The 26,551-nt window shown below is 44.3% G+C and overlaps 3 protein-coding genes across 10 annotated transcripts; 2 read left to right on the forward strand and 1 right to left on the reverse strand.

The window, feature by feature from the left end:
- LOC100280711 (complex 1 protein containing protein) lies at positions 1 to 13,987 on the forward strand. Of its 7 annotated transcripts, none has more exons than XR_004857390.1 (7): positions 1 to 217; positions 990 to 1,024; positions 1,483 to 1,778; positions 7,118 to 7,277; positions 11,807 to 13,112; positions 13,207 to 13,325; positions 13,431 to 13,987. XR_004857390.1 is itself a non-coding variant. In XM_035966450.1 (4 exons), the coding sequence occupies exon 3, from the start codon at positions 1,511 to 1,513 to the stop codon at positions 1,775 to 1,777; it is 267 nt and encodes an 88-aa protein (XP_035822343.1). In that variant the 5' UTR covers positions 1 to 217; positions 990 to 1,024; positions 1,483 to 1,510; the 3' UTR covers position 1,778; positions 6,414 to 6,750. The 7 variants fall into 7 exon arrangements, 4 of the variants coding, with proteins under 4 accessions (XP_035822343.1, XP_035822344.1, NP_001147102.2 ...); XR_004857391.1 differs by having other exon boundaries at positions 12,974 to 13,112; XR_004857389.1 differs by having other exon boundaries at positions 7,118 to 13,112.
- Positions 9,213 to 20,982, reverse strand: LOC118476021 (uncharacterized). Of its 2 annotated transcripts, none has more exons than XM_035964038.1 (9): positions 19,514 to 20,982; positions 14,300 to 14,660; positions 10,939 to 11,155; positions 10,651 to 10,847; positions 10,388 to 10,561; positions 9,924 to 10,313; positions 9,812 to 9,844; positions 9,564 to 9,731; positions 9,213 to 9,418 (listed from the first exon to the last, which is right to left on the reverse strand). In XM_035964038.1, the coding sequence occupies exons 4-9, from the start codon at positions 10,765 to 10,767 to the stop codon at positions 9,350 to 9,352; spliced, it is 951 nt and encodes a 316-aa protein (XP_035819931.1). In that variant the 5' UTR covers positions 10,768 to 10,847; positions 10,939 to 11,155; positions 14,300 to 14,660; positions 19,514 to 20,982; the 3' UTR covers positions 9,213 to 9,349. The 2 variants fall into 2 exon arrangements, with proteins under 2 accessions (XP_035819931.1, XP_035819932.1); XM_035964039.1 differs by having other exon boundaries at positions 9,224 to 9,418; positions 10,943 to 11,155.
- A 678-nt stretch (positions 20,983 to 21,660) lies between these two features.
- LOC541850 (glutathione S-transferase42) lies at positions 21,661 to 22,799 on the forward strand. Its single transcript, NM_001319764.2, has 2 exons — positions 21,661 to 22,066; positions 22,186 to 22,799. The coding sequence occupies exons 1-2, from the start codon at positions 21,743 to 21,745 to the stop codon at positions 22,576 to 22,578; spliced, it is 717 nt and encodes a 238-aa protein (NP_001306693.1). The 5' UTR covers positions 21,661 to 21,742; the 3' UTR covers positions 22,579 to 22,799.
- The last annotated feature ends 3,752 nt before the right edge of the window (positions 22,800 to 26,551 follow it).

The following is a 26,551-nucleotide window of genomic DNA, read 5'->3' on the forward strand; positions in this document are numbered from 1 at the left end:
TTTAAGGAATTCACACTTCCTCTTGTGGCGCCCCATTCTCTCACCAGAGTACGAACTACGAAGACCCGACAGGCCGACACCCGCTCGTCTCCCCTCGCACGTAGGCGGCGCAACCGGACCCCCTCCCCCTCCAGATCGGTGCTCCGCTGGGAGATCTCCTCGTGCAGGCGCCGAATCTCTTCGTCGTCTCTTCCAAGCACGGTTGGCAGCACAATAGGTTAGTTACCTCTCTAATGATGTCCTTGTTCGAGCAGATCTTCGCAGCGGCCGCCGGTGCAAATCCTCGCACTGCCGGCTTCCCATAGGGCCGCCGCGCTGCCGGCTTCGCCTAGGATCGCCGCCGCCCAGCATGCGCCGTACGCTGAAGCAGACGCCTTCTCCTGTCTTCGTCCTCCGCCACCACGGCGGCCGCGGCCGCGCAATCGTGCCTGCAACTGTAGTGATAATTATTGCGCTGCCGCTTTGATCCTTCCATCTCCATTGCTTAACCGCTTAAGCATCTACGATAGGAGTTCTAAACGGAATTATATCTTGAAATATAGTACTATAACACCAAAACCAAAAACCTTGTAGTATTGGGCCTCTCAGGTGTTAGCACTATCCTCGTTTTGTACACTACTTCTAACCTTTTATTTTTTAAATAACATGATCTATTTTATAATAACAATGATGTAGGACTTAATTGTTGAAGCTGCAAATATTTTAGTGGTCCTAAACACTTTAAAATCAAACTCTATTTTAATTTTTAGGACTGACCTCTTGTTGGAGATGCTCTAACTCGTGACATTTGTGTTTTCCAATCCCCCGTGTAAATTCAGTTTTGCGCTTCATTGATCTTGAAAAACTAGTGATGTACTTCCAGTGCAGGAATGTACTGCTAAGTGCTAACACTAATACGTAAACATGCTTCATCCAGTCAATCCTATTCTCCTGAACCTTTTATCTTTTGGTTCTCAAAGGCTCACAATCTTTTATCTTTTGGTTCTCAGATCTGTTTGCAAGCATTCTTTGGTACTACTTCAAGGTACGTGACGTTATGCAAATTCATTTTATGTCAAGTTTACATTGTAATTAGTTTCTAATCTGTCTAGATGGGTGTGAAGATGTATATTGAATATTACAATAATTGCAACCCGTACCGGTGCTTATTTGCATTATCATTGTAATTAAGTCATTCTTCTCCATCGTCCCAAGATCGAAATTAGTCCTTGGTACCCAATTCAGGTGGGACTGTAGGTAGTTTTCCTTTTCTTAAAAAACAAATCAATGACCTATTAGGCTATTACTATTAGGCCGTACATCTCTCTTTGTCTAGTACATCTACTGCTGCCATGGTATTTTTGATGAGCCAAGCTGGTTTTCTAGGAGAGTATGACCATTGCTTCATGCTTGATACATTAAAAATTACGATGGTATCTCCTCCATCACAAAAACGTGTCTACTGTCTGAAAACAGCTCATTTGGTAGTTACATTTGTATCAGGCTTTGATGATTGCTTTACAGCGCCGATATGGCCTCCCGCCCAAAGCTGTCTGGTATTCAGAAGCAGGTTTTGGCGCTGTACAGGGGATTCCTTCGAACAGCACGTCTTAAGGCCCCTGAAGAGCGCCACAGGATCGAGTCCGTTGTCTTGGCAGAGTTCCGTGACAAGGCAAAGAGTGTTGACCGTAGGAACTTTATACATATCGAGTACTTGTTGAGGAGTGGGAAGAAGCAGCTTGAGCAGCTCAAGAATCCTGATATTACTGGACTTGCTACCCTTGTAGTAAAGAAATGAGGTACATAGTTTTCAAAAACACTTACACATTTGACTTCGCATGGTCTTCGATGCATATCTTTGACCACTAGTTTGTTCTAGCATACATTTATTAAAAACTTCCAAATTTAAGACATTGGTTTTTCTTATATCTACACATATAACTACTTGTTCCCAAACTGTTAGCTACTGATGTTTGTAGTTAAGTTTGACCAAATCTTGTCAAAAATAACATTTTTTTGGTAAACAACGGGAGTAAATTTTCCAAGTGTTGTACGTGCTTAAGAATTCTTTAAATATGAGAAGTACCCATGGTTATTAAAGCGGTAAAACGTTATGAACCAACTTTTTAACATTTTAACGTTTAAACGAACGTTGAAACATCTTTTCAGACTTGACATATAATTTCAAATATAGAATAAGTTCATACATAAGTTGAGTTCACAAACCAAATAGCATAAAAAGAAACAGATCAAGTTCAACAACACAAGGTCAACCACACAAGTTACAACTTTTATGCATGATCAATAACCATCATCGAACTCATCAATATTAAGACCATGAGCATCCACGCCTTGATCATCACCATCTTTTCCACTTTTGCTTCCTTCAATTTCATCTTCCACATCAAGATCATCAAGAATATATTCCTCATCCTCGTCATCTTCATTTGCTAGATTAGTCTCCTCTTCCTCAAGGTCTTCATTCCTTCTCACCCAGCCACCAACAGCTCTCCTAGGAAAATTACGACTTCTGAGATGTGCAGATGCACCAATAGCTTCATCAACTTGGTCCCATGATAAATTGAAATCATCTCCAAGAGCATTGCTAACATGAGAAGAATTAGCTAATGGATCAACCCATTCATTGTCCCAATCAAAGTCTTCTAAAATCAAAGGATCAAAGTTTTCCCTTCCTCACATATTTTTTGAAACCTATCAGCCATCTTTCTGTCGTATGAAACATATACCAAGTCATTCAATCTTTTGTGCTCTAACCTATTCCTCTTTTTTGGTATGCATCTACAAGTGCAAATAAAAGTAACCAATGAAGAACTGAGGATAAAAAAGTAGTGGCGAATAGAAATTGAATAATTTGACTAGCTCACTTACAAATTCAAATGTACTCCAATTCTGCTCACAACCGGATGATGAAACACAAAGACTAATAATCCGTCTTGCAAACTTATATAATTCAATAGTACGACCACCATATGCAAGCCACCAATCAACTAAAATGGCAAGAACAAGAAGATTATATGTTACATGCTAAAAATGGAGGGTAGACTATCAATTTTAGAATACTTACATGGATTCCTTGTTTGTGCATTTTTTATAGCCATTGGATTTGCAAATGCCTCTCTTTGGTTCTCATAAAGAACAGCTTGGGCATCAATCCTCTCTCTAAGATCTTCATCTACCACCATTTTGACAAACACATCATTAAAGCAACCCCTTAGCTCTCCAACATAGCCTTCATCATCACCTGCTTTGATGTTGTAGAATTTTCCAGGGTTCAAATATTGTGCTGCTCCATATAATGGGGTATCCATTTGGTTCGCCCAACGTCGATCCACAATGTTCATGATACGTTTCAGACATGCTTTCTTGTTTTGAGAATGGTATGCCACACTCATAGAAAAACTTGGCTATCTCCAAACAAACAAAATTTATTTCTTCCTTAGGCTTCATGGTAGCACTTATGGTAGTTTGAGCAGGTCTCTTTGCATGTCTCTCTGCTACAACCTCTTGAGGAGTTCGTCGAATCATAGATGCAATGGACTTCTTTGGAGCTGCAATTGGATGGGGCTTCAATTGGAAAATTGCTTTGTTTCTTTGGCAGCTGTTCTAGAACTTGGCACAGTACATGAGGAAGCCTTGGATGATGCTGACATTGACCTGCTTCCCATAACTTGGACATCATCATCTTGTCCTGCTTCATCTTCCATTACATCGTCATCTAGGTACAACGGCCTAGCCCGCTTCCCATTATTCAAAGCTTCATTCATCTCTTTAGCAATCTCTCTAGTAGTGTTAGGACACTTGACAATGTCTCCATAGCCACCAGCTAGATGTTGTTTCAACCTCTTGATACCTCCTTTTATTTGTTTGGGGCACAAAGCACATTGAATCAGCTCTCGCTTTCCCGCCTCAACATAGTATGTATATTTCCATCTTGGATCATTTGACTTTGGTCTTCGTGACTGATCTTTGAGTGGGTCATAGGAGTCATTACTTTGACCGACAGACAATGCCTCGCTATTTGTTGCCATTGAAATTCACTGTGAGCAAATAGAGATTGATTCACTGTGAGCAAAATCAACAAATCTGGCTGCTGGTCTTGCGGAGTGGCCGTAGAGGTGAGGCGCAGCGCAGAGGCCGACGGTCTATGACGCAGTGGGAAGTGGCTGGGACCCCTCACTCCTAGCCGTAGAGGTCATTCACTGTGAGGGGCACAAGGGCAGTGGATGGATCTGGGCCGTCGAGGGTAGCAGCAGCAAGTGGATGCAGCGGCGATTGGTTGGACGGGCAGCGCAATGGGCACTGGAGCTTGGGCGGGCAGCGCGGCGCAGTGGGCACTGGGCAGTGGCCTGTGGCACGGCGGTGCACTAGCCTGTGGGCGGACTGGCGGAGGGAAGAGGGAGGAGGGGGGCCGGCGGTGTACCTCAGGGCAGGAGGGCGGTCACAGGCGCGGCTGGGCGGTCGGGAGATCTCCAGCGCTGGCTAAGGATGCGCGGTCTGCGGTCGCAGGCGCCGCTGGGCGGCATCCAGCGCTAGCTGAGGACGCGCTGGCTGGAAGCGAGTACCTAAAGCCCAGGAAGGCCCACTAATGACTAGAACGTCCTCAGAACGTTTAAAACGACTTAAAACATGTTTCAGACGTTTAAACGCCGATTAAATGTCCAAAACGGACGTTCTACGCTAATTTGTTAGAACGTTCGGACGTTTTAGTTCCTAATCACGTTTTATCGCTTAAATGAACAGTGGAAGTACTATCTAGTTCTTTCATAACAATGCTGATAGCTATTATTTTCCACTTATGAATGTTGAAACAGAAAACAACATTTTAGACAACAATTAATCTGAGATCATGGTTCGTTTAGAAAATGTTGGTCTTGTTCGACAGCTATGGAATTTTCTTGGGCTTGTTTTTTCCACATATGGATTGGGTGAATCCAAGTCTTTCATCCAATCCCTTGTAGGATTAAATCACTAAACACAATCAACTAATATTTGTTCGTTTATTCCATATGTATTATATCCCTAAACTCAAACAACTATGTTTGTTCGTTTATTTCATGTGGATTAAATCCCAAACTTAAATACAACAAAAGCCAATAAAATCAACAAAATTTAAGCATAGAATATGTCATCTTCAAAAAACTTAAGTATAGAACATGTCATCTCTCTAGAAATGTAAGCATAGAACATGTTATCTCTCTAGAATTTTGAGCATGTCATACAATTCTTGATACATTTATTTTTTATTTAAATTAAACACATTTTAAAGATTGTCAACTGTTAGAACTTGACTTGACTTGACTTTCGCCTTCTCTAGCGATGCTGATAATATCTTTATCATTGGACCCTGAAACACACGAGACAAATAATATATGAGAGAATTTAAATTTCTATTAATTCCTTATTACTGCTCCTACACTTTTCTGGTCTAATTACTACTAATTCATGCATGGACCATGTATCTGTTTATCCAATCCAATCATGTTGCTCTCTGAATTAGATCAGAAATGTAGCAGCAGCATGGAATTAATAAAATTTAAATTGTCTCTCATATAAATGATTATTCAGCTTGTGTGTTTCAGGGTCCAATTAATAACATCGCTAGAGAAAGCGAAAGTCAAGTCCTCCCAGTTGACACATCTTTAAAACATGTTCAATTTGAACAATAAATAAATAAATGTGTCGAGAATTGTATGACATGCTTAAATTTATGGAGAGATGACATTTTCTATGCTTAAATTTCTATAGAGATGAAATGTTCTATGCTTAAATTTTGTTGATTTTATTGGCTTTTGTTAGTATTTAAGTTTGGGATTTAATCAACATGGAATAAAAACAAAAATAGTTGTTTGGGTTTTGGGATATTAATCCATATGGAATAAACGAACAAACATTAATTGATTGAGTTTTGGGATTTAATCTCACAAGGGATTGGTTGAAAGACTTGGATTCACCCAATCCATAAGTGGAAAAAACTAGCCCAGAAAAATTTCATAGCTGCCGAACAAGGCCTTAGCATTTTCTGAACGAACCATGATCCCAGATTCATTTTTAATTGTTGTCTAGAGGGCTGTTTTCTGTTTTAACATTCATAAGTGAAAAATAATAGCTATTAGCAATGTTATGAAAAGAACTAGATAGTACTTCTCATCTTTTTTAATAATTTCATAGCTGCCAAACAAGGCCTTATTTATTTATTTATTTATTTATTTATTTATTTATTCTGATTAAGACTAGACCATGCGTTTGTAACAGCTATGTCTAGTGCTTTTCTCTTGGTGCATGGTTAAGTGCTTGATTGTGCATTCTACCATCGTGCAAACATCAAAAGTACCTTAATATGGTAGCTGTGTTACTGTGTATTCTGATTATTATCTCAGCAGTTGTTTCTTCTTCCTGGACTTTTTTTTTTACAGAAACAGTTGTTGAAATTTACAGGTCCATTCATTGCCAGAACAAAGCATCATCATGGTACCGGTGTTTCTAGTATGAACATTTGGGACCTGCCACTGATGGTGTCCAAATAAAACAAATATGACCATACATTACAGATTTTGATATCCAGGGACTTTCTGGGGTTTTCTAATTAGCCTATTGGAATCTTAAGATAAATCTTGTAGCCCCTGTCCAGTGACTCAGAGTAATATTGTTTTACTGTCTTTTGGTGTAAGCAGAGGTTAGCATTAACAAAACAATGTGATTGGTCTGAACTTGTGCGATATGAAGCAATGGATTCAGCTCAACTTGACTTCACCGACTTTACCAAGTTCTTAGGAAGAAATGCATTAACATCTATAGATCTAAATAAATGCATTATCAAGACATGTTCTTAATGAAGAATTTTATAAAAAAGCAATATGATATTGTAGACGTTGATTTGTTTTCCTAGAAATTTAGTTTAAACTAGAGAAGTTTAACTTGGGATAAATTGACTGAGGCCCCATTTGGATCTCAAGTGATTCTAAAAAATGTGACTAAAGAAACCAGATTATCATAATTGCAGACAATGGCAGCGTCAAGAAGGTAGGATTAATTTTTGTATATGGAGGTTAACAAACGAAGATTGTTTTTGTTATACCGCAAACAGTCTAATTGATAGGGACTCGGTTGATTCGACTAGGTCTTGGTGGAGTGCACCAAGATGAATGAAGCACTCCAAGATGAATGAAGCAGCAGATTGGATTGAGAAGAACGCCCGGACTCCGGTGAGATCGTTGACGGATCTGATCAACGGAACTGAACCGGGGATTTACCACGGTGACCAAGCAGCTGCATCGCAGGTACAACTTCTTGGATGAATTCCTTAGTACTAACTACGACCTCTTTTATAGCACAGGTGGGCCTTATCTAACAAACTCAGGGGATAAGCCCAATAACTGATACTCCCTTCGTTTCTTTTTAGTTATCGCTGGATAGTTCAATTTTGCACTATCCAGCGACAACTAAAACGAAACGGAGGGAGTATTTAACAAACTCAGGAAATAAGCACCATTAGACCTTGTCTTGTTCGGTTGAATGGGGATCCATGGATTAAATCTCTTTTGAGTAGCAATGGATTTAATCCACTTTAGGCCTTGTTCGTTTCTGTCGGATTGGTGGGTCGGAACGATTCCTAACCAGATTGCTTCTCTAATTTATATAAACTTTGATTAGCTGGAACGATTCCGGATGCAATCCGACGGAAACGAACAAGGCCTCAGTCTACTTTGAACCGAACAAATCTTGACTGATTACTAACAACTTAGAGCAAGTTTAATAATATAATCTATAGTAGGTTTTATGGTGTTGCCATATTATATATAACCAACTAAAAGTTTTTTCATATAATATGTCTTTCATAATACAAGCTGTACATTTAATACTTGGTCTATCTCTTTCTCTTACAAAGAGTCATGAAATCTATGAGCAACCCACTTTCAGCATCATCAGACCTTGTTTGGCTTGTTCATTGCGGTTTGCTGTGACTTTAATCCGACTGTGGTTGCGACTTCTACAATATTTTATCTCTATAAATTGTAACTGCAGCAGTCCGAACAACATTACTAGAGGTGGTAGCCCATAAATGAATCCACAACATTAGTCTAGGATGTTCTTTATTGCCCGCAGTTGTCCGTTCCGGGTGTTGAAGAGCCGCCTCGTCTATTCCAACCCGAATTCTGTGTCGTTTGATGACCCAGGTATGTATGTGTAATCTGCTGTCACGTACGAACGATTGGCGTAGGTCCTGGTGAACAATGTGCCCGTCTTGTCCGACGCCTCTTTTTTTCTCAATCCTCGAGCCATAAGTTTTCGCTGGTACGACTATGTTATCAGTGATTGTATTTGATTTTAGCTTAAGAGCTGATTTGATGATAAAAAAAATTAGAGAGATCTATAGAGGAAGAGGAAATTCCTTGCTATTCAAATTTGAATAGTAGGAGATTTCCTCCCCTATAGAATCCCTCCAATTCTCTTCGCCAAACCAGTCCTAAGGGTTTGTATCCAAACTATTTTAAATACCTTATTTTTCCACTCTCATATTATATAGCTTCATAATTAGTTGAAAATTGGGTGTACATGATAGCCGAGATAACCTGAAACTATCAGAGGGGCAAAAATACTCGGAAATTCTATTTTGGAAATTCTGTATGTTTCAAGTATTCAACTTCTTGCTCCTCGCGTGAGAGAAGAGAAGAAAACTAGAGAACAAGCACTACAGGACTCGTCTTCTTTGCCAAGTGCCACAGACACTAGGCAAAGCCTCTTTTGCACTCGGCAAACGCTTTGCCTAGTGTTGCACTCGGCAAAGAGAAGTCGATAACGAAGGAATCGGCAAAGTGTCTTTGCCGAGTGTCATTTCTCGGGCACTCGGCAAACACTTTGCCTAGTGCCACACGTCACTCGGTGAAGAAAAGTTTTCATGACGGCGGAAGGCACGGTAACGGAAGCTTTGCCTAGTGCAGCACTAGGCAGAGGCGACCCCTTTGCCGAGTGCAGCACTAGGCAGAGGAGGCTCCTATGCCGAGTGTAACACTAGGCAAAGTGTGTTTCCAGGCTACCCTCGCTTCTTACCTTGCCGAGTACTATGGTTGTTGCACTCGGCAAAGACCCTCTTTGCCGAGTGCAACACTAGGCAAAATGACCAGAGCCACCCTTTTTATTTATTTGTATATATTCCATCAAAACAGACAGAAAATACATATCAAACACCACATACATATCATCAACATCACATGTAAAGCAGCAACAACACAAATAAGTTCACATGTCTCATAAATAAGTCCACATGTCTTACAAATAAGTCCACATGTCTCACAAATAAGTTCACAAAGATCACAATATATCACCGACAATACATATCTCACAAATAAGTTCACAAACGACGCACGCAATTAGGCTCAGTTGGTGAAACATGAGGATCATTCGATGCCGCCGATTGATTCTGCAAAAATGAGAAGGCATTACATGTGTGAGACAAGATAAATATATATTATATTTAATGAAAACTTTCATACTCTACTAGGTTTCAATTAGTGCAGTGGTTTGACCCTAAGCATGAACATACAAACTAAAACAGTCATACTCACAGGAGTGGAAAACTGAGATGGAGGTGGATTTGGAGTGAATAGCGAAGGTGGTGGAGCTACACCCGTTGCAGACTGTATGTAATGAAGAATGTCCTCCGTCCTCTGCTGCTCGGACCTCATCCTCGCATCCAACTCCAAACGTTGCCTCCTCTCTTCTTCAAGTTGGGCCTGCAATATTTCACCCACATGTTACAATAATGCATAGAAAAGATATATTATCAATGAACGACGAATATAGCATGAACAACCTGGAGTTCCCTCCTCTCTTCTACCAGTTGGTTCTGCAATATTTCACTCAAATGTTAAAATAATGCATAGAAAAGAAATATTTCAATGAACGATGAATATAGCATGAACAACCTGGAGTGCTTGTATCCGATGCTGTGAAGTGTCCTGCCGAGGTTGTATGGCTGGGCTCGCGCTCGTGCTACTTGCTCGAATCTGAGATAGAGAGGGAGTAGCGGCTGAGTCGATTGCACCGTCGCAAATCCAGTAGCGTCCATGCTTCTTGCCTCCTCCAACCCTCATGACAACTTCTGCGTCAAGCTCCTCGGTGCTCGGATCGTATTCAGACCCATGGACCTCCCTTGCCATCGATGTGTACTCACTGAGGCGACTGTGGATGGTTCCATTGTTGTACACCTCCGGCCCATCCTCTGGGTTATAGTTGACGTCGGACGTCGCCTTGGCCTTGTGGGACATAGCAAATGCCTTGAAGATGGAACAAGTCTGTCCACCATGTGACACCGACTACGAGAAAACCAGCGAGATGATTAGAAATTATGCATAATTGAGTGTTTCAATAAATAAATGAATTCACATACCCATGCTTGTGCGTATCCGTTGAGGCTGCGACTGCCTTGATGGTGTGGTACACCTGGCATCATCAAACGTCGATCCCGACAAGTGTTGTGCACCTCCTCCCACTCGTCTGAGCACCATTGGTCCACCATTCGTTCCCAACACCCGGGATGCGTGGCACACCAATAAGGAATCATCTATAGAAAATCAAGTACATGATATATGAGAAGATGAAATTAAGGCTACCTAATCTCAAAAGTAATCGGTATTAATGTTTTGTATTTACCTCCAAGTACTGGTCCCGAGTCAACTTCATGGTTCTTGCGTCCTTTTTGGAGACCTTCTCTCTAAGGATGGTCCCATGGTATTTTATGATGGCCTGGATGCGCGCCTCGTAGTGCATATCTACGATGAGTTTTTACAACATCTGGTAGCCAACGCATCTGCCCTGCCCTCATATCCCTCCTGACATCTGTAGAAATCCTATATATACAAACACGATGCATCCATTCATTATTTCAAAAATGTCCAACAAATGCAATGTATTGAGCAATATGGGATAAGAAAGATTTACCCACAACTCTTGCTTCACCCGCTCTGCCTTGTTGTTGAATACCCTACTGACTCGATCTTCAGCATCGGGGGCAATGGCGTAGTGGTCGAACGAGTAGGCTGGCACCATCACTCCGTCGTACTCAACCATTCCAGGGAAGTGTTCCTTGCACAGAAGACCGAGTATGCCATTGACTCGGCGTGTGTGAGCACCTCCACTCACCACAGTCGACCAGTTCCTGCCCAAGTGATTAAGAAAATTATTAGTTTCTATTTTGAATTTGAACATATAATATCAAGATTATATGAAGCAAGGTTTAAAATAGCGGGCTATAGCGGCGCTATAGCCTGGCTATAGCGTTTTGGGAGACCAAAAGCTACGATATACCATTTTCACGCGCTATATCCGCTACGGGCGCTATAGCTGAAAATAGCGCCGCTAAATACAATAGCGCTAGCGCCAAATAGCTGACGCTATTTCTATTTTCTAGAGTGGGCCAAAAATAGAGCAATACATTGAATTCTAGAGTGGGCCAAATAGCTTCCTAGCTTCTAGCTGATAACTAGCTGCTTGCCTGCTTGCGTACGTACTAGTACTACTGCTACTTGTTGTGCGGCTGTGGGTTGTTAATTGTCATCTGTCAAAATCGAGCAAGGAAGGATCAAGGAGGAAACAGGCAATAGCAAGTTAGCGACACAAGAAGTCAAGAATTGAAATGAATATGCCCCAATCCCAATAGCAAGGCAAGTTCGATAGTTCTTATTCCTAATTCACGTTCTTAGTTTTTTATCCACTACTAAGTAGTGTCGTAGTGAATAATGTACTAATTACTAGGAATTTTTGGGGCTACAAAAAGTGCGAATAAAAAATAATATACATTTTTGGACAGACAACAGAGAAGCAATGTTGTTGCATGTGAAAAGGTTCCAACTGATGTGAAGGAGGAGATGTATGAATTGCTCACAAGGAAAATTGGAAAAAAGGAAAAGAAAGAAAAGGATAGACAAATGGCTAGAGCTAAAGTTAACTTAAATCACTCACAGGGTGAAGCATCAAGTGAAGATCTCAATTCTATTGTTATTATGAACCCAAGCAGCTCTAAAGGTGGTCCTATAGAGAGGTTCTGTAAGAGGACTCCAGAGGAAGGTATTATTGCAAATAAGGAATCCAACCTTGGCAAGAAGGTACAAACTAAGTTGTCAACTCAAAAAAGGGAAGAGAGGAGAGAAAGAGCTTGTGAGTATATCTGTCAATTTTTTATGAAGCTAGCATTCCACACAATGTAGTAACACTTCCAAGCTTTGCACTCATGCTTGAAGCAGTTGGAGACTTAGGTAGAAATTTGAAAGGACCTAGTGCATATGAGATGAGTGGTCCTTTCTTACAGACTTTGGTAGTAACACTTCCAAGGCTGCTCACTTATGACTGATGCATGGACAGATAAGAAAGGAAGAGGAGTAATGAATCTTGTAGTTCATAATGCATATGGGGTCTGTTTCTTGAATTCGGTAGATTGTTCATCTGTTAAGAAAGATGGTCAGTACATATTTGATCTTGTTGACAAATGCATTGAAGAGATTGGGGAGAAAAATGTTGTTCAAGTGGTCACTGATAATGCTAGCCCTAATTGGGCAGCAGCAGCCCTATTAAAGGCAAAAAGACCTTCAATTTTCTGGACTGGTTGTGCTGCCCACACTATTGATCTAATGCTTGAGGACATAGGAAAGATTAAGAAAGTAGATGAAACAATTGTGAAGGCAAGATCTTTGACTACATTCCTTTGCTACAGCCTATTTGAATTTGAAAAGCATGTTAGACAACAAGAAAGAGTTAGGAAAGTTGTTTAGATCAGATGAACTCAATGAAATGGGTTACTTGAAAAAGGATAAGGGAAAGAACACTAGCAAAATAGTGAGGTCTGATACATTTTGGAAAAATGTTGATTGTGCTGTCAATTTTCTTATATGGATGTTTGTTGGATGCAAAGAATGATATTGCCAAAAGATTTGACAATGTTGAACTTCGTTTCAAAACTGTTTGGGAAATTATTGATAAGAGGTGGGATAATAAGCTGGTTCAAGAGGTTGAAATCCAAGACAAGATAATGGATGAGCTCAACATGTACCAGGATGGGATGGGATCTTTTGGAAAAGAGATTGCCACAAGGTAGAGGAGGAATGAAAATTTTAATCCAGGTGATTGAAAATCTGACTTCTCTTTTTCATTAGCCTAATTTCACATGTATTCATTAAGCCAATCTAAATACTGATACTCTACTTTTTTATGCAGCTAAATGGTGGTTGAACCATGGAAATAGTTCTCCAAATCTTAGAAAGCTAGCAATAAAAATTTTAGGCTTAACATGTAGCTCATCAGCATGTGAAAGGAATTGGAGTGATTTTGAAAAGGTAAGAACAGATTGTGCAATTTTCATAATTGTTTGTTACTAGAGCAGTAGACCTGTCTCTTATGTACTTATCTAAAATGTTTATGGTTTCTATAAAACTTTATAGGTTGACTCAAAGATAAGGAGCAGACTTCTCCATGATAGGATGAGGGACCTTGTGTTTGTCAAATTTAACTCCAAGCTGAAGCAAAAAAAGAGAACAAATCAAGAGACCCAATTGAGAAGCAGGTTCCTGATATCCTAGAAGATAGTGGCAATGAGTGGATCACTAGAGTTGCATCAATTGAAGCCACAAATGCACAAGGTCAGTCATCAAGGACAGCAATAGAAACGGGAAAAAGGAAGAGAGAAGTTCAACCTAAAAGAAAGAAAAGGACAAGGAAGCTCATTGATATTAATGAATGCAATGATGATGAACCTGATATTAAAGAAAAGTTCAACAGTCCCCAAGTTTTCATTCTTCTGATTCGGATAACTATGTGTTTGATGAATAGAATGCACTAGTAGTAGTTCACTTACACTATTGCACTAATAATCATTTTGTTATGTACTGGATGTCTGGATCATGGTATTATGTAGCTAACTTGCTACAATGCTACCTTGGTGAACTAATGAACTACTTGTTTGCTGTTGTAGTAAGTAGTATTTTAGAAGTTGGAACTATTGAACTGTTTGCTGCTAAACTCTTTTGGCCTCTGTGTTGTTTGTTTAAGGCTTTACCACTTTATTAACTTGCTTTCCAGTCTATTGTTGCTCGCTGTTTGGTGTTTGCTAAGGTGTCACAGTGTCAGCTATTGATTGAATGCTGCATTGCTGCATATGCTACTATTGTTGGATGGTTGTACAACTCCAACTTTGATTGTGTTATTGTCAGTCAGTAGCCTCGTAGCCTAAAAAATGTTGCCGCTATTTTGCATAGCCCGCTATTTTAAACCTTGATATGAAGTAGTAGTGATAACATCTAAAGTTACTCACCTTTCCCCCTCGGGTTGAATCACCGGACGTCTCTCAAGAGGTATCAGTCGCTTAGGGAGGCTTGCGGGACCTCGCAAGTAGACGCTCGATGAACCAGAGGCAGTAGAATCTCCTACTGTCGCCCCCTCGACGTCTTGTTGTGTCTCCTCAGCGTCGCCCTGTGCCTCCTCGGCATCGTTCTGCGCCTCCTCAGCCTCCAAGGGCAGTTGCTCTTCCTCACATGACGGGGCGGGAGGCGCTTGCTCTGCGTCCGCCCTGCGAGTGCTCCTCCTCCTCCTCTCTGATGGTAAAACAAACCTCGGCCTTTGGTAAAGCGACACTACTCTCCTCATCCCACCGCCCACCATCTTTATTCAATTATCTGCAATTAAGAACACTAAACTAATAAGCACATATAAACAAGGCGTAATTATAAATAGATGCAAAATAAATAAAAGATAATTACAAAATAACATAATATTACATTGATTAGAAATAATCTTCATGATCAGGATTAGTTGGATCATAAGTATCATCATCACTATCAACCATGTCATAATCAACACTATCTGAAGAATCAATGTTGTCATTGTCATTGTCTAAATGTAATTGCTCAAGAATTTGTAAGTCCTTCACATTTTGCACCTCATCTCCCTCCTCATCCACAACCATTTCAATGTCTACTTCAATTTCGATCGCTCCAGTTAAGTCTATCTCAAACCTCCCTTCTAGCCTCTCTTCTTGAAAGAACTCTCCGTCATATGTGTTTGGGTCTAAGTTATAATCTTCATCATTTGGGACAGGTAGTTTACCATGAGGCAATACCTTGTGCACAACATACCAATCCTTAAGATGCTCTTTGGTTTGGCATGCATATGAGAGATAATAAATTTGTGTTGCCTGTTGGGCCACAATATAGACATCGTCTCCTGGTAATACAGAATCCTGTAGAATTTCGACTAGACCCAGATTAGAATATGTCCATCTCGTTACTTCAGGATCAAACCAATGGCATTTGAATATGACAGGATTAAGAGGTTTGGAACCATAAAACTTGAGTTCGTATATTTCTTCAATTATTCCATAATACTCGACCCCATCAAGGCCAGGCGTAAAAACTCCAGAACTTGTAGTTTTTCTATTAGGTCGACTCTGCTCGTAGCTTGTTGTGCGGAAATGATATCCATTTATGTCATAACCAGAAAATGACCTGACCCTATAGGCAAAACCATCGGCAACCTGTCTCAACTCGGGACTCATAGACACATCTCTTTGGCCCTGTGAGCTCAAGCAAAATATATCGTTATATTATTCGCACATTTCAGAAATGAAATCAATAACTAGATTGGACGGTACCTTCTGTTTAAACCAAGAAATAAAATCGGGCAAACCATTTCCTGCACCCTTTCTAAGAAGGATATTAGATTCCTGCGGTGTAGGATCCCTTGATCCACGCCATAATTTAGAAAGAAATTCTCTGCATCATGCATAATTGAGAACTTACTACATCATGTACTGGTTGAGGCGTACTTAAAAAGGTTCGTTGAAAACTTACTGCAGGTACGGTGTCACTTCGTCAAGGTACCATTCTTGATGATTCAAGGTCTTAGTGGTCGAACCACTTGCGCTTCCGAGTTGCCCACAGAAAAGGCTAAGGTTCGATTCATTTTCGTTAACATTGTAACGAGGGGGTGGATTATGCACACTAGGGAGGTTGTCACCATAGTATGTTGTTGTGAAGTTCGACACCTCCTCTAGAATGTATGCCTCTGCAATGGAAGCCTCAATTTTGCATTTATTTCTATATTTCTTTCGAAGAACCTTTAAACATCTCATATGGGAGGTGCAAAATCAAATGTTGCATCAAATTGAAGAAGTCAGGTGGAAATATCTTCTCTAACTTACACAACAACACCGATGACATCCTTTCCAAGTCTGCAATCACGATCCAAGATAACTCCTTGGCACAAAGCTGGCGGAAGAAATAGCTCAACTCTGCAAGCACTAGCCAGACATGCTCAGGGACATAGCCTCGAACCATCGTCGGAAGAAGCCGCTCAATCCATATGTGGTAGTCATGACTCTTCATCCCTAAGACTCGCATAGTAGATAAGTTCACCCCCAACTCAGGTTAGCCGCATACCCATCAGGGAACATTAATGTCTTGATCCATACTAGTACTTCCCTCCTTTGTGCCTTGCTCAGGACGAAATCGGCCTTAGTCCTTCTCCATGTCTTTCCACTACTATACGGCTTCATCTCTTAGTTTGGTCTATCACATAACACTGCCAGATCCACTCTTGCCTTTACATTATCCTTTGACTTATCAGGAATGTCCATGATTGTTGCCCAAAGTGCCTCGGCGACATTCTTTTCAGTGTGCATCATGTCAATATTGTGTGGAAGGAGAAGGTCATCATAATAGGGGAGCCGAGTCAAGCCCGACTTGTGGGTCCACATATGTTGCTCACCATATCTCATAAAACCACCTTCTGGATTGACCACGAGACCATCTATCTGTTGACGAACTTCAACATCAGTCATCATTGTAGGTGGGTGGTCTGTCACTATGACATCTTTCGTAAAGTTCTTGATGTCTAGTCTGAATGCATGGTTAAGAGGAAGGAACTGTCGATGTTTGTCGAATGATGAATACTTGCCACCCTTCTGTAACCAAAGGAACCTCAAACCTTCCTTGCATATTGGGCATGGGAACTTCCCATGAACACACCAGGCAGAGAATAGCCCATACGCTGGGAAGTCATGCATGGAGTACTGGTACCAAACATGCATTTTGAAGTTTTTCTTTGTAGCTCGATCGTATGTCCACACCCCTTCCTCCCAAGCACGTACCAATTCATCAATCACAGGCTCCATATACACACCCATTTTATTCCCCGGGTGTCCAGGAATTATCAACGACAAGAACATGTTTTGTCGTTGAAAGCATACGCCGGGGGGGGGGAGATTGAGGGGGATAACGAACACAGGCCAACATGTGTATGGGACAACCATTAGTCCATAAGGATTGAACCCATCTGTGGCAAGCGCAACACGTACATTACGAGCCTCTTCGGCTTTCACATGGTGAACGGAATCAAAGTGGGTCCATGCTTCACCATCGGATGCATGTATCATCTTGTCGGGATTGTATCGTTTGCCATTTTTGTGCCATGTCATCTGTTTCGCGGATTCCTCGGTCATGTATAGCCGCTGGATCCTAGGTATGAACGGAAGGTGCCGTAGGATTTTCATGGGGATGTCAAGCTGCCTCTTCTGGCCATCAGTAGAGTCTACCTCCATGAACCTAGAGGATTTACACTTTGGACAGTACTTTGCTTCCTAGTATTCTTTTCTAAATAGGATGCACCCCTTCGAACAAGCATGTATCTGCTCATATGGCATCTTGATTGCACGAAGAAGTTTTTGTGCCTCGTACATGCTCTTTGGTAGAACATGACCCTCTGGAAGCAAGCTACCGATAACTGTCAACATACCATCGAAGCTGTCTCAACTCAGGCTATACTGCAACTTTAACGCCATTATGCGTCCAATGGCATCCAATTGAGAAACATTTGTCTTGTCATGAAGGGGTTTTTATGCCGCAGCAAACATGTCGTAGAACGCCTTTGTGGTTGCCTCTGGCTCCTCCTCCATGCATCCTTCAGCGAACTGTGCCTCGTGATAGTCATTTAACATATCCGCTACCCCAGCGTCATCATCATAATCCTCAACGCGTGGTCTCACCACCTCCTCTCTGATTCGACCGGCTTCACCATGATAGATCCAACGGGAATAGTCTGCTGTAAATCCATTCAACCAAAGATGTTCCCCCATGACCTTCTTTGTTTGTCTTTTCCTGTTTGCACATTTACTGCAGGGACAACAAATTCTACTCGCTCCTTTAGCAGCCTCACCAAATGCTTGTTCCAAGAAAGCATCAGTCTTGTTGATCCATTCATTGGTGACCTGACCCTGACCTGAGCGACCCATGTACATCCACTCACGGTCCTTCATCGCCTAACATATATAGTAGAGAGTAACATAAACAACAATTGCATCTACACAACGTTCCTACTCTCTAAATGCTTGTAAGAGAATATGTAGGGACCAACTAGTAAAAACAATATAAAACAATACTAGTAATATACTCTAGCTCCACTCCAGTAAAAAGAACCAAGTAAAAGAGGCCCCCTCATCTCTCGTGTCTAGAAAAGAGGCCCCTCATCTCTGTTGTGTGGTTACCAGCTGTAGTGGAAGGGTCGGAGGGAGAAGAAAGCTTTAATCCTGCTGGCGACATGAAATCCGGCGACCATGCAACACCGCAACATCATGTTGTTGCTCCTTCCAAGGTATTCGTTTCAGACCACTTAAGTAGTTTAGATGCTTTGTTAAACTTTAAACACTTAGAGGTTGCAGATCCTAATCCTATTTCAACCCTGAGTGCTTTGCAACTAGTAGGTGCAGCAAAGGTGGCAGCACCCCAAACTTATTACATCAGCTGCTGGATGTAGAAACACAAGTGCTCCAAAATTTAGACTTTAATAGTTCCTCTGTCGTCCCATATAGTAACAAAAAATCAGGCATATTACCTCCCCCTCCGTCATGTGACATCCCTGACTCCACAAGCACTAGGACGATTGTTCTGTGAATTGTTCTGTTATTCTCAAATGCATTAAATTGGCTTAAATAACTCTGCATCAAAGCACTTTCAAAAGCTCAAATGCATTAAATTCTAATAACCCTGTGAATTGTTCTGTTATTTTGAATTTTGTAGGATGATTTGATGCTCTCTCTCTGAATTTACATGATCTTTTTATTAGCTGAATGATAACAGTGTCCAGAAAAGAGGCCACCATGAAATTGGCTGCCAGCGTAATATGTTACGGCGGAACAATTATTTGGCTTTGTTTGTTTACCGGCCACAGCGAGGTCCGTAAACTGATAACGACAGCGGAACAATTATTTTGAAGGGAAGAAAATCAACCTACCAAACAACTCCTTCGTCAGTTTACCGTCACTAGCTAGTTTACTATAATCGTTCCTTACCAGCTACCGTCACTAGCTACCAGCACAAGCAACTACCAGATACCGTCACTAGCTAGTTGCCACCTCCGCATGGCTCAGTCTAGCGACCGGCCGGGCAACTCGCATAGGAGCACGTCGGTCGGCCGGAGGAGGAGGAGAAGCCGGGAGAGCAGGAACGACGGGGGAGACTGGAGTGCAGGGACTCACTCGAGTACTATATGGAGGAGAACCGGAGCCACCACCAGAAGCTCGCCGTCGGCCAGCGCCAAGGCCGGATCCGAAGCCGCCGCCGCCGCCGCCACCGCCATGCTAGGGTTGGACCGGTCGCTCACCCAAGTCCAGGCTTCGTGAGTCGTGACCCCACTTGTCACTGATGTGAACTGGAGCTGGTGTGCTTGGCCGACTAGTCTGTGCACATACCCATTTTTACTTTGCCTAGTGTCAGTTCAGGAACTAGGCAAACAGACACTTTGCCTAGTGTCAGTTCAGGACACTAGGCAAAGAGGCATTTTGCCTAGTGTCTTTTTTTGACACTCGGTAAAATATTTTTTTATTTTCTTTTTTGCTTCCAAACTTTTTATGATATGTTTCTATAGCACCTAGAATTACATGTAAAGTTTTGATAATTTTTAAAAATGTTTAGCTATATTTAGTAAATTTATTTCATTTAATTGAATTTCGTCTGATAATTTAAATTTGAACTGCAAGTCATTCGCATAATGGAAAAATAGATGGAAAAATGATATTCATGTTATTTAGTATAATTTGAGGCCTTATCCGGTAACATACCAGAGATTTCGAACATCATGTTCACAAAACTTGACCACAAACGTGTGGTCTAGTTGTTTTTAAATTGCATAAAAAGCAAATGAAGTCGGAAAATCATAAAACTTGTCGAGATGTCATGATACCATATGTGGAGGCTATGATAAAAATTTGACAATATTCCATAAAAGTTTTTATGTACAATGCTTACAAACCAAAGAATTGAGAGAGAAGTTTAATGATTTAATGTAGAGGCCGACTAGGTGGTAACTATCATTCGTGTCAAACTTGTATGAAACCTTGTCAACTTTTTATCACAGCCTCCACATATGATATCATGACATCTCGACAAGTTTAATGATTTTCTGACTTTGTTTGATTTTTATACAATTAAAAAACAACTGGATCGTAAGTTTGTGGTCATGTTTCGTGAACATGATGTTTAAAATTTATAGTCTGTTACTCGATAAGGTCTTAAATTATGATAAATAACATGAATATCATTTTTCCATCATGCAAATGACTTGCAGTTCAAATTTGAATTATCAAAAGAAATTCAATTAAATGAAATAAATTGAGTAAATATAGCAAAAACTTCAAAAAATTTACCAAAGCTTGACATGTAGTTCTAAGTGCTATAGAAACACATCATAAAAAGTTTGGAAGCAGAAAGAAAAGAAAAAAATTATTTTACCGAGTGTCAAAATAAGACACTAGGTAAAGTGCCTCTTTGCCTAGTGTTCTAGTCCGACACTAGGCAAAGAGACATTCTTTGCCGAGTGTCGAAGTCAGATACTCGGCAACGTTAACGGTTGGTGGATGGTGTTAGATGACGACACTAGTTTATCAAGTGGTTTTCTTTGCCTAGTGTCTGGCACTAGGCAAACACCCAATTTGTCGAGTGTTTTTTTTGCCTAGTGTCTGGCACTAGGCAAACATTCGATTTGCCTAGTGTTTTGCTTTGCCTAGTGGCGGATACTCGGCAAACGACTGATTTGTCTAGTATCTTGTTTTGCCGAGCGTAACACTTGCCTAGTGCCTGTGAATTCATACTCGGTAAAATATTTAGCGTTAGGCAAAGTTTGTCTCTCCCGTAGTGAAGAAGTGGAGGTAGAAGGAGAATAGTTCTCAAGGTTGAGATCCACGTCATCGGCACCTCTAATCTGAGTTATACCATTATTTATGGAGGGTTTTTATACTCTCTAATAACAACTCCAAATATTTTTTGTTGATCTCGAAGATTCGTAAATCTTGATTTATGGTTCCCTCTATTGCTATCTAGAGGTAACCCCACAAGCAAGAAATACGTCGATAATGTTTCGTTGACGATGGAACCAATGTCAAATTTCTCACTTGTCAGCCGTCAGAAGTATTGCCAGCTGACAAAAAAATAAAATTGGTTGCCGCCCTGCCGGCATGTGATGTTGCCGATTTCTTGGATCCTCGTGCAAGCAATAAAAGCCCTCTAGATTGTTCCAACAGTCTGTAAAAAAATAAGCGTTCGAGCTACATGCTAGAAGTCAATCAAAGCAAGCAAAAGAGGTGGCATCTCAGCAGCTGCAGAGGATGCTCTGCGTTTTTTTTTTCATATATAAGAAGATAGACTCCCCGGCACATCCCTCCGCAGAGAATTAAGCCAACGGAAAAAAAAAGAAGAGAGCTACTACAGCAATGGCCGGAGGAGATGACCTGAAGCTGCTGGGCCTGTGGGCGAGCCCGTACGTGCTGCGGGTGAAGCTCGCGCTCAGCCTCAAGGGCCTGAGCTACGAGAACGTGGAGGAGGATCTGAGGGACAAGAGCGAGCTCCTGCTCAAGTCCAACCCCGTGCACCAGAAGGTCCCCGTGCTGATCCACGGCGGCAAGCCCATCTGCGAGTCGCAGGTCATCCTGCAGTACATCGACGAGGCCTTCGCCGGCACCGGCCCGTCCCTCCTCCCCGCCGACCCCTACGAGCGCGCCGTCGCTCGCTTCTGGGCCGCCTACATCGACGACAAGGTACGTACGCACGCATGGCCTCAGGTCCTTCTCCAATCGATTGCGTGAGGCGCGCAGCGCGCAGGCTCGGGCTCTTGTATAATTGACCGACCGTGTATATACACACGCGTTGCGCGCAGATGCTGCCCGCCTGGAACCAGTCGACGATGGGCAAGACGGAGGAGGAGAGGGCCGAGGGGAAGAAGCAGTCGGTCGTGACGGTGGAGACGCTGGAGGGCGCGCTGAGGGACTGCGGCGGCCAAGGGAAGCCCTTCTTCGGTGGGGACAGCGTCGGGTACGTCGACGTCGTGCTCGGCGGCCTGCTCGGGTGGGTGCGCGCGTCGGAGGAGCTGCACGGCGTCAGGCCCTTCGACCCCGAGCGGACTCCGCTGCTGGCGGCGTGGTCGGAGCGCTTCGGCGCGCTGGATGCCGTCCAGACGGTGATGCCCGACGTCGGCAGGCTGCTCGAGTTCGGCAAGGCGTTGATGGCACGTCTGGCGGCTGCGGCCGCCGCCGGTGCAAGCAATAACTGAAAAGGGCATGGTGTATCCGTCATGTGTTTCAGGTTTTCGTATAGTGACAAAAAAAAAGGAAAAAATAATGCTAGCTACGCATCGGAACGCGGCTTTGTGCTTTGCCGTCTCGCCGTTAGTTCAGCTTATGTGATGTGAGTGTTGCCGTGCATGTGTGTGTTACTTCAGATGTATCCTGTTCGGTTCAGTGATTATATGGAACATTTTATTTTGGTTGGATAGCTGAGCTCGTCAGAAGTACACGTTCAGTACAGGCACATTACTTGCTTGGATAACATGGAACGATACAGCAGAGGGTGCAGCAGCTCACATATCACAATTCACAACTATGGCTTCAAACAAAACGTTGAGAACTGGTCAAACCTGTTTAATAAATTGCGCATGTAGGTAGTATGAGAGCGAAATAATGAAGTTCAGTTAGCAAGCGAAATAAAACGATTGTTGTGCAACATGTCAGGTTTAGATATATATAAGCCGGCAAACGAGCCTTCTAATTTTTTTAGATCGTGATCTAATCGTAGTTGCATACTAATTTAACATTTAAACTCCACTGCCAACTCTATAAAAAACCTCCTGATAGGATTTAAGTGCTAATACGATTAAATTATGGTTTAAAGATCTAGGAAGCTCTCTTGTAGAATGCTTGCTGTCGGAGAGGAAAATCTTCGACCGGGTGGCGGAACGTACCCGCACTAAATCCTATGATGAGAAGGGGCCTAAGCGTTTTACTTGCCTGCTAGATGGTCGATGAACACGAGGGGACACGAGGATTTAGAGTGGTTCAGACCGCCGGAGCGTAATACCCTACTCCACTGTCTGTGTGTTGTATTGAGTCTGTGAGCTTGAGAGAGCTTGTGAGTCTGTCTGAGGGTCCGTCTTGTAACGTTGTGTGCATTCTCTTTTATAGCTCAAGGGAGGCACATACAAGGATGCTGAGCCCCGACATGTGGGCCCAGGAGCATAACAGAATGAATACATTGTAGGAGTAACTAATGCAAGTAACGCCTAAGCAATCTCCTGGCGCCATGATGTCCGCAGCCCACACAGTATTGATATGCGGCGGCTGCTTCCTTGGTACCGTGCAAGTAATGATGAGCGTAGTGTACGCGGCAGTATGGGCATGTCGCCTGCCAGTGGAATGGACAGGCACGCCGCCTGTCGCCTGTGGAATGGACAGGTCTCAATAAATGCTGAGGCGGCACACCACCTGCCAGTGGAATGGACAAGTCTCAATAAATGAGACGGCACACCGCCTGCCAGTGGAATGGTCAGGCGGCGCGCCTTATCCTCAATAAATGCAGAGGCCGCGTAGCCCAGAGGCCTTATGTCAGGCTCCGCCCGTTGGCTTACGTCACGTGTAGTAGGCCACGCTGCAGCATCGGATCTCCGCCTGCGCGGGGAGCAGAAGCGTATACGATAAGGTCCGGACACGCGTCGGCTCCGGACCCCCGCCTGGCCTTGATTAAGGCCTAGGTATTCTCTGTCCCAGAATCCTGGGACCCTCATGTGAGCGGCCCGGACCCCCACACAGAGGGGTCCGGATCCCATCCTAGGGGTCCGGTTTGCGCCCGTGGAGGTCCTGGACCTTACCCGGAGGCCTGGTATGTATATACAGGGATCCGACACTTTCCAATGGGTGTCCAGACTCACTGTTGATACCTTGGAGTATATCATCTTCTCTGGCCACGTGGCGGTCCCGGAGCCGTCCACGTGGTGGGGTCGGGTGCTGTTGCTGGCCCAGAGTAGTCACTCGAAGCTGGGGTGAGTCACGGCCTGGCCCCACGCACAGCTCCATCACCACGCGACCAAAGATAGCCGCGTGGGTACTGCGTCTTCATACAATAGTAAGGGGTACCCCTGTTTTAGGGTACTGACAGTGGCCCCCGGACCCACCTCGGGGGAGGATGCGAGCCTGCAGATGGGGCCAAAGCTTGTACTTCGCCTCAACATGGCTTGTTTGGTGATTGGCGCCCCGTTTCAGTGCGTGCTGACGCACTTACCGTCAATCCGCCTTCGGTCATGCCAACTGCCATATCTGTCCCCGCGGCTGACTGACCTGTGGCCCCCACGCCTGGTGGTTTCGTCGGGTCACGCGCGGGGCGCCTCGATACCGCTGCATTGGTTTCAAAAATTTCCTTCTGCCTTCTGTCGTGGCCCCGAGGAGGCGCACTACCGGTGCGGGCGGCGGTTCACTCTTTCTGCACCCGGGATCCGGCACCCAAGGAGTATGACCCGTGGGCCTGGGCCCCCGTGTCATAGACTGGGCTGTTGTCTCTTGCGGCGGAGATGAAGAGGCGCGCTACCGCGTGCGGCGATTCGCTCCACAGGAGCGCGCGGCGGTTCGCTTTTCCCGCACCCAAAGTTCAGCGCACAATCCGTATGACTTGTGGACCCGGGCCCCCACGTCATAGACTGGGTTGTTTTGGTGCACGTCGGGCGAGATTTTTTGCGGCGAGTGAGGGGCGCGCGAAAGGGTTTCCCTAACAAGGACTCTGGTTTCCTTGAAAAAGGAATTCACCCCGCGAGCAGCAATTGCCTTTTCTCATTCTCTTCCAATCGCTTGCGCCTCTCGCCTTCGTGCTCCTCTGCGCCCCTTTGCCTTCGTGTTCCTCTGCTCTGCGCTCGCGCCGCCACACAAGCCATGACTTCGCTTGGCCATCCCGAGTGTTTCCAGTCTGAGGGGGTGCTCAACCTGGTGCACAACCTGCTCGGATGGAGCGTGCCGGTGCTCGCCGGAAGGATCCGCGCCGGTGCCGCTCTCCTCGGCGACCTCGCCGCCGGGGAGTTCGTGTTGTTCGTCTCCTACCTCTCCTGCGGGTTGGCGCTACCGATCTCGCCTTTCTTCCTGCTGTTGTTGGAGGAGTTCGGGCTCCAGCTTCAGCACCTTACGCCCCACTCCATCCTCCAAGCGGCCATCTTCGTCCACCTCTGCGAGATGTTCGTAGGGGTGGCCCCCTGCACTTCCCTCTTTCGCCATTTCTTCATGCTGGTCAAGTCTGGGAAGGCTAGGGACCATCTTGGTGCCTACTACTTCCAGACGAGGCCGGATTCGGCCGTAGCCTACATTTCCACCTTTGGCGGCGCAAGGTGGGAGAACTGGCGCGCCGACTGGGTGATCGCTAGCGCCGAAGCCAACGACTGCATCGTCCTGCCGTCCGATGGGCCGGCTCTCGACCGCAAGCAGTGGAGGACCAAGCCGTCCCTGGCGCTAGAGTTCCTGCCCGTACTGGACAGGATCAAGAGCTTGGCTACAGGTGGCCTGACGTCGATGCACGTGGTCGGCGACTTCCTGAAGCGCCGAATCGCGCCGCTGCAGCAGAGGGCGCGCCTATGTTGCTGGTTCACCGACCCAAACGATATCGGCCGGATCCAGCACGGGCCGGGGACCGACCTGTCCTGGGACGAGCTGGAAGTCCAGGTGAAGGGGATTACTGGTGAGTCCTTCGTCCCCAAGTTCTTATTCCTCCCCCAGGGCATCCCTGCGCTCTGCGACGACCCAGGGTTGAGGACGACAATCTTGGCCACGCTGCCGACCCTCGACGAGAGCGGCGTGGCGGTTCGCCAGATCGGCGGCCGGGACCCCCACCGCGGGATCTAGATCTCCGATGCACCGGCTGGAGGCCCCCAGCCTGCCGGCGTGGCTCCCAGTGCCCCCGTCGTGGCTCCCAGCGCCCCCGCCACGGCCCCCCGCCCCTTGGACAAGGGCAAAGGGGCTGCAAGCAGTTCCTCCATCAGAGGACTGCTGGTGGGGCCGAGGAGGCCGGCTCTCAGGCCCAGGGCGCGTGGAGGCGCGTCAGTCCTCCGCCACCACCACCATCGGGTCCGCCGCCACCACAACCACCACCACCATCGGTCCCGCCGCCGCCACCACCACCTAGGGGTGATCTCCCCCAGGGGAACCACCACCAGCAGCAACAACAGCAGCAGCAATAGCAGCAGTAGCAACAGCAGCGGTCGCCCTGCTTCCAGGGTC

This window comes from Zea mays, chromosome 1 (genome assembly GCF_902167145.1).
Source record: "Zea mays cultivar B73 chromosome 1, Zm-B73-REFERENCE-NAM-5.0, whole genome shotgun sequence".
NCBI lineage: Eukaryota > Viridiplantae > Streptophyta > Magnoliopsida > Poales > Poaceae > Zea > Zea mays.

Bases quoted from the DNA above. Each gene is read 5' to 3' on its own strand.
- LOC100280711 (XM_035966450.1), top strand. From the start codon at position 1,511: ATGGCCTCCCGCCCAAAGCTGTCTGGTATTCAGAAGCAGGTTTTGGCG.
- LOC541850 (NM_001319764.2), top strand. From the start codon at position 21,743: ATGGCCGGAGGAGATGACCTGAAGCTGCTGGGCCTGTGGGCGAGCCCG. The intron at 22,067-22,185 runs GTACGTACGCAC...CGTTGCGCGCAG, and splicing joins CCGCCTACATCGACGACAAG to ATGCTGCCCGCCTGGAACCA.
- LOC118476021 (XM_035964038.1), bottom strand. From the start codon at position 10,767: ATGCACTACGAGGCGCGCATCCAGGCCATCATAAAATACCATGGGACC. The intron at 9,845-9,923 runs GTTGTTCATGCT...GAAATATTGCAG, and splicing joins ATCGGATACAAGCACTCCAG to AACCAACTGGTAGAAGAGAG. The intron at 9,419-9,563 runs GTGAGTATGACT...TCATTTTTGCAG, and splicing joins CATCTCAGTTTTCCACTCCT to AATCAATCGGCGGCATCGAA.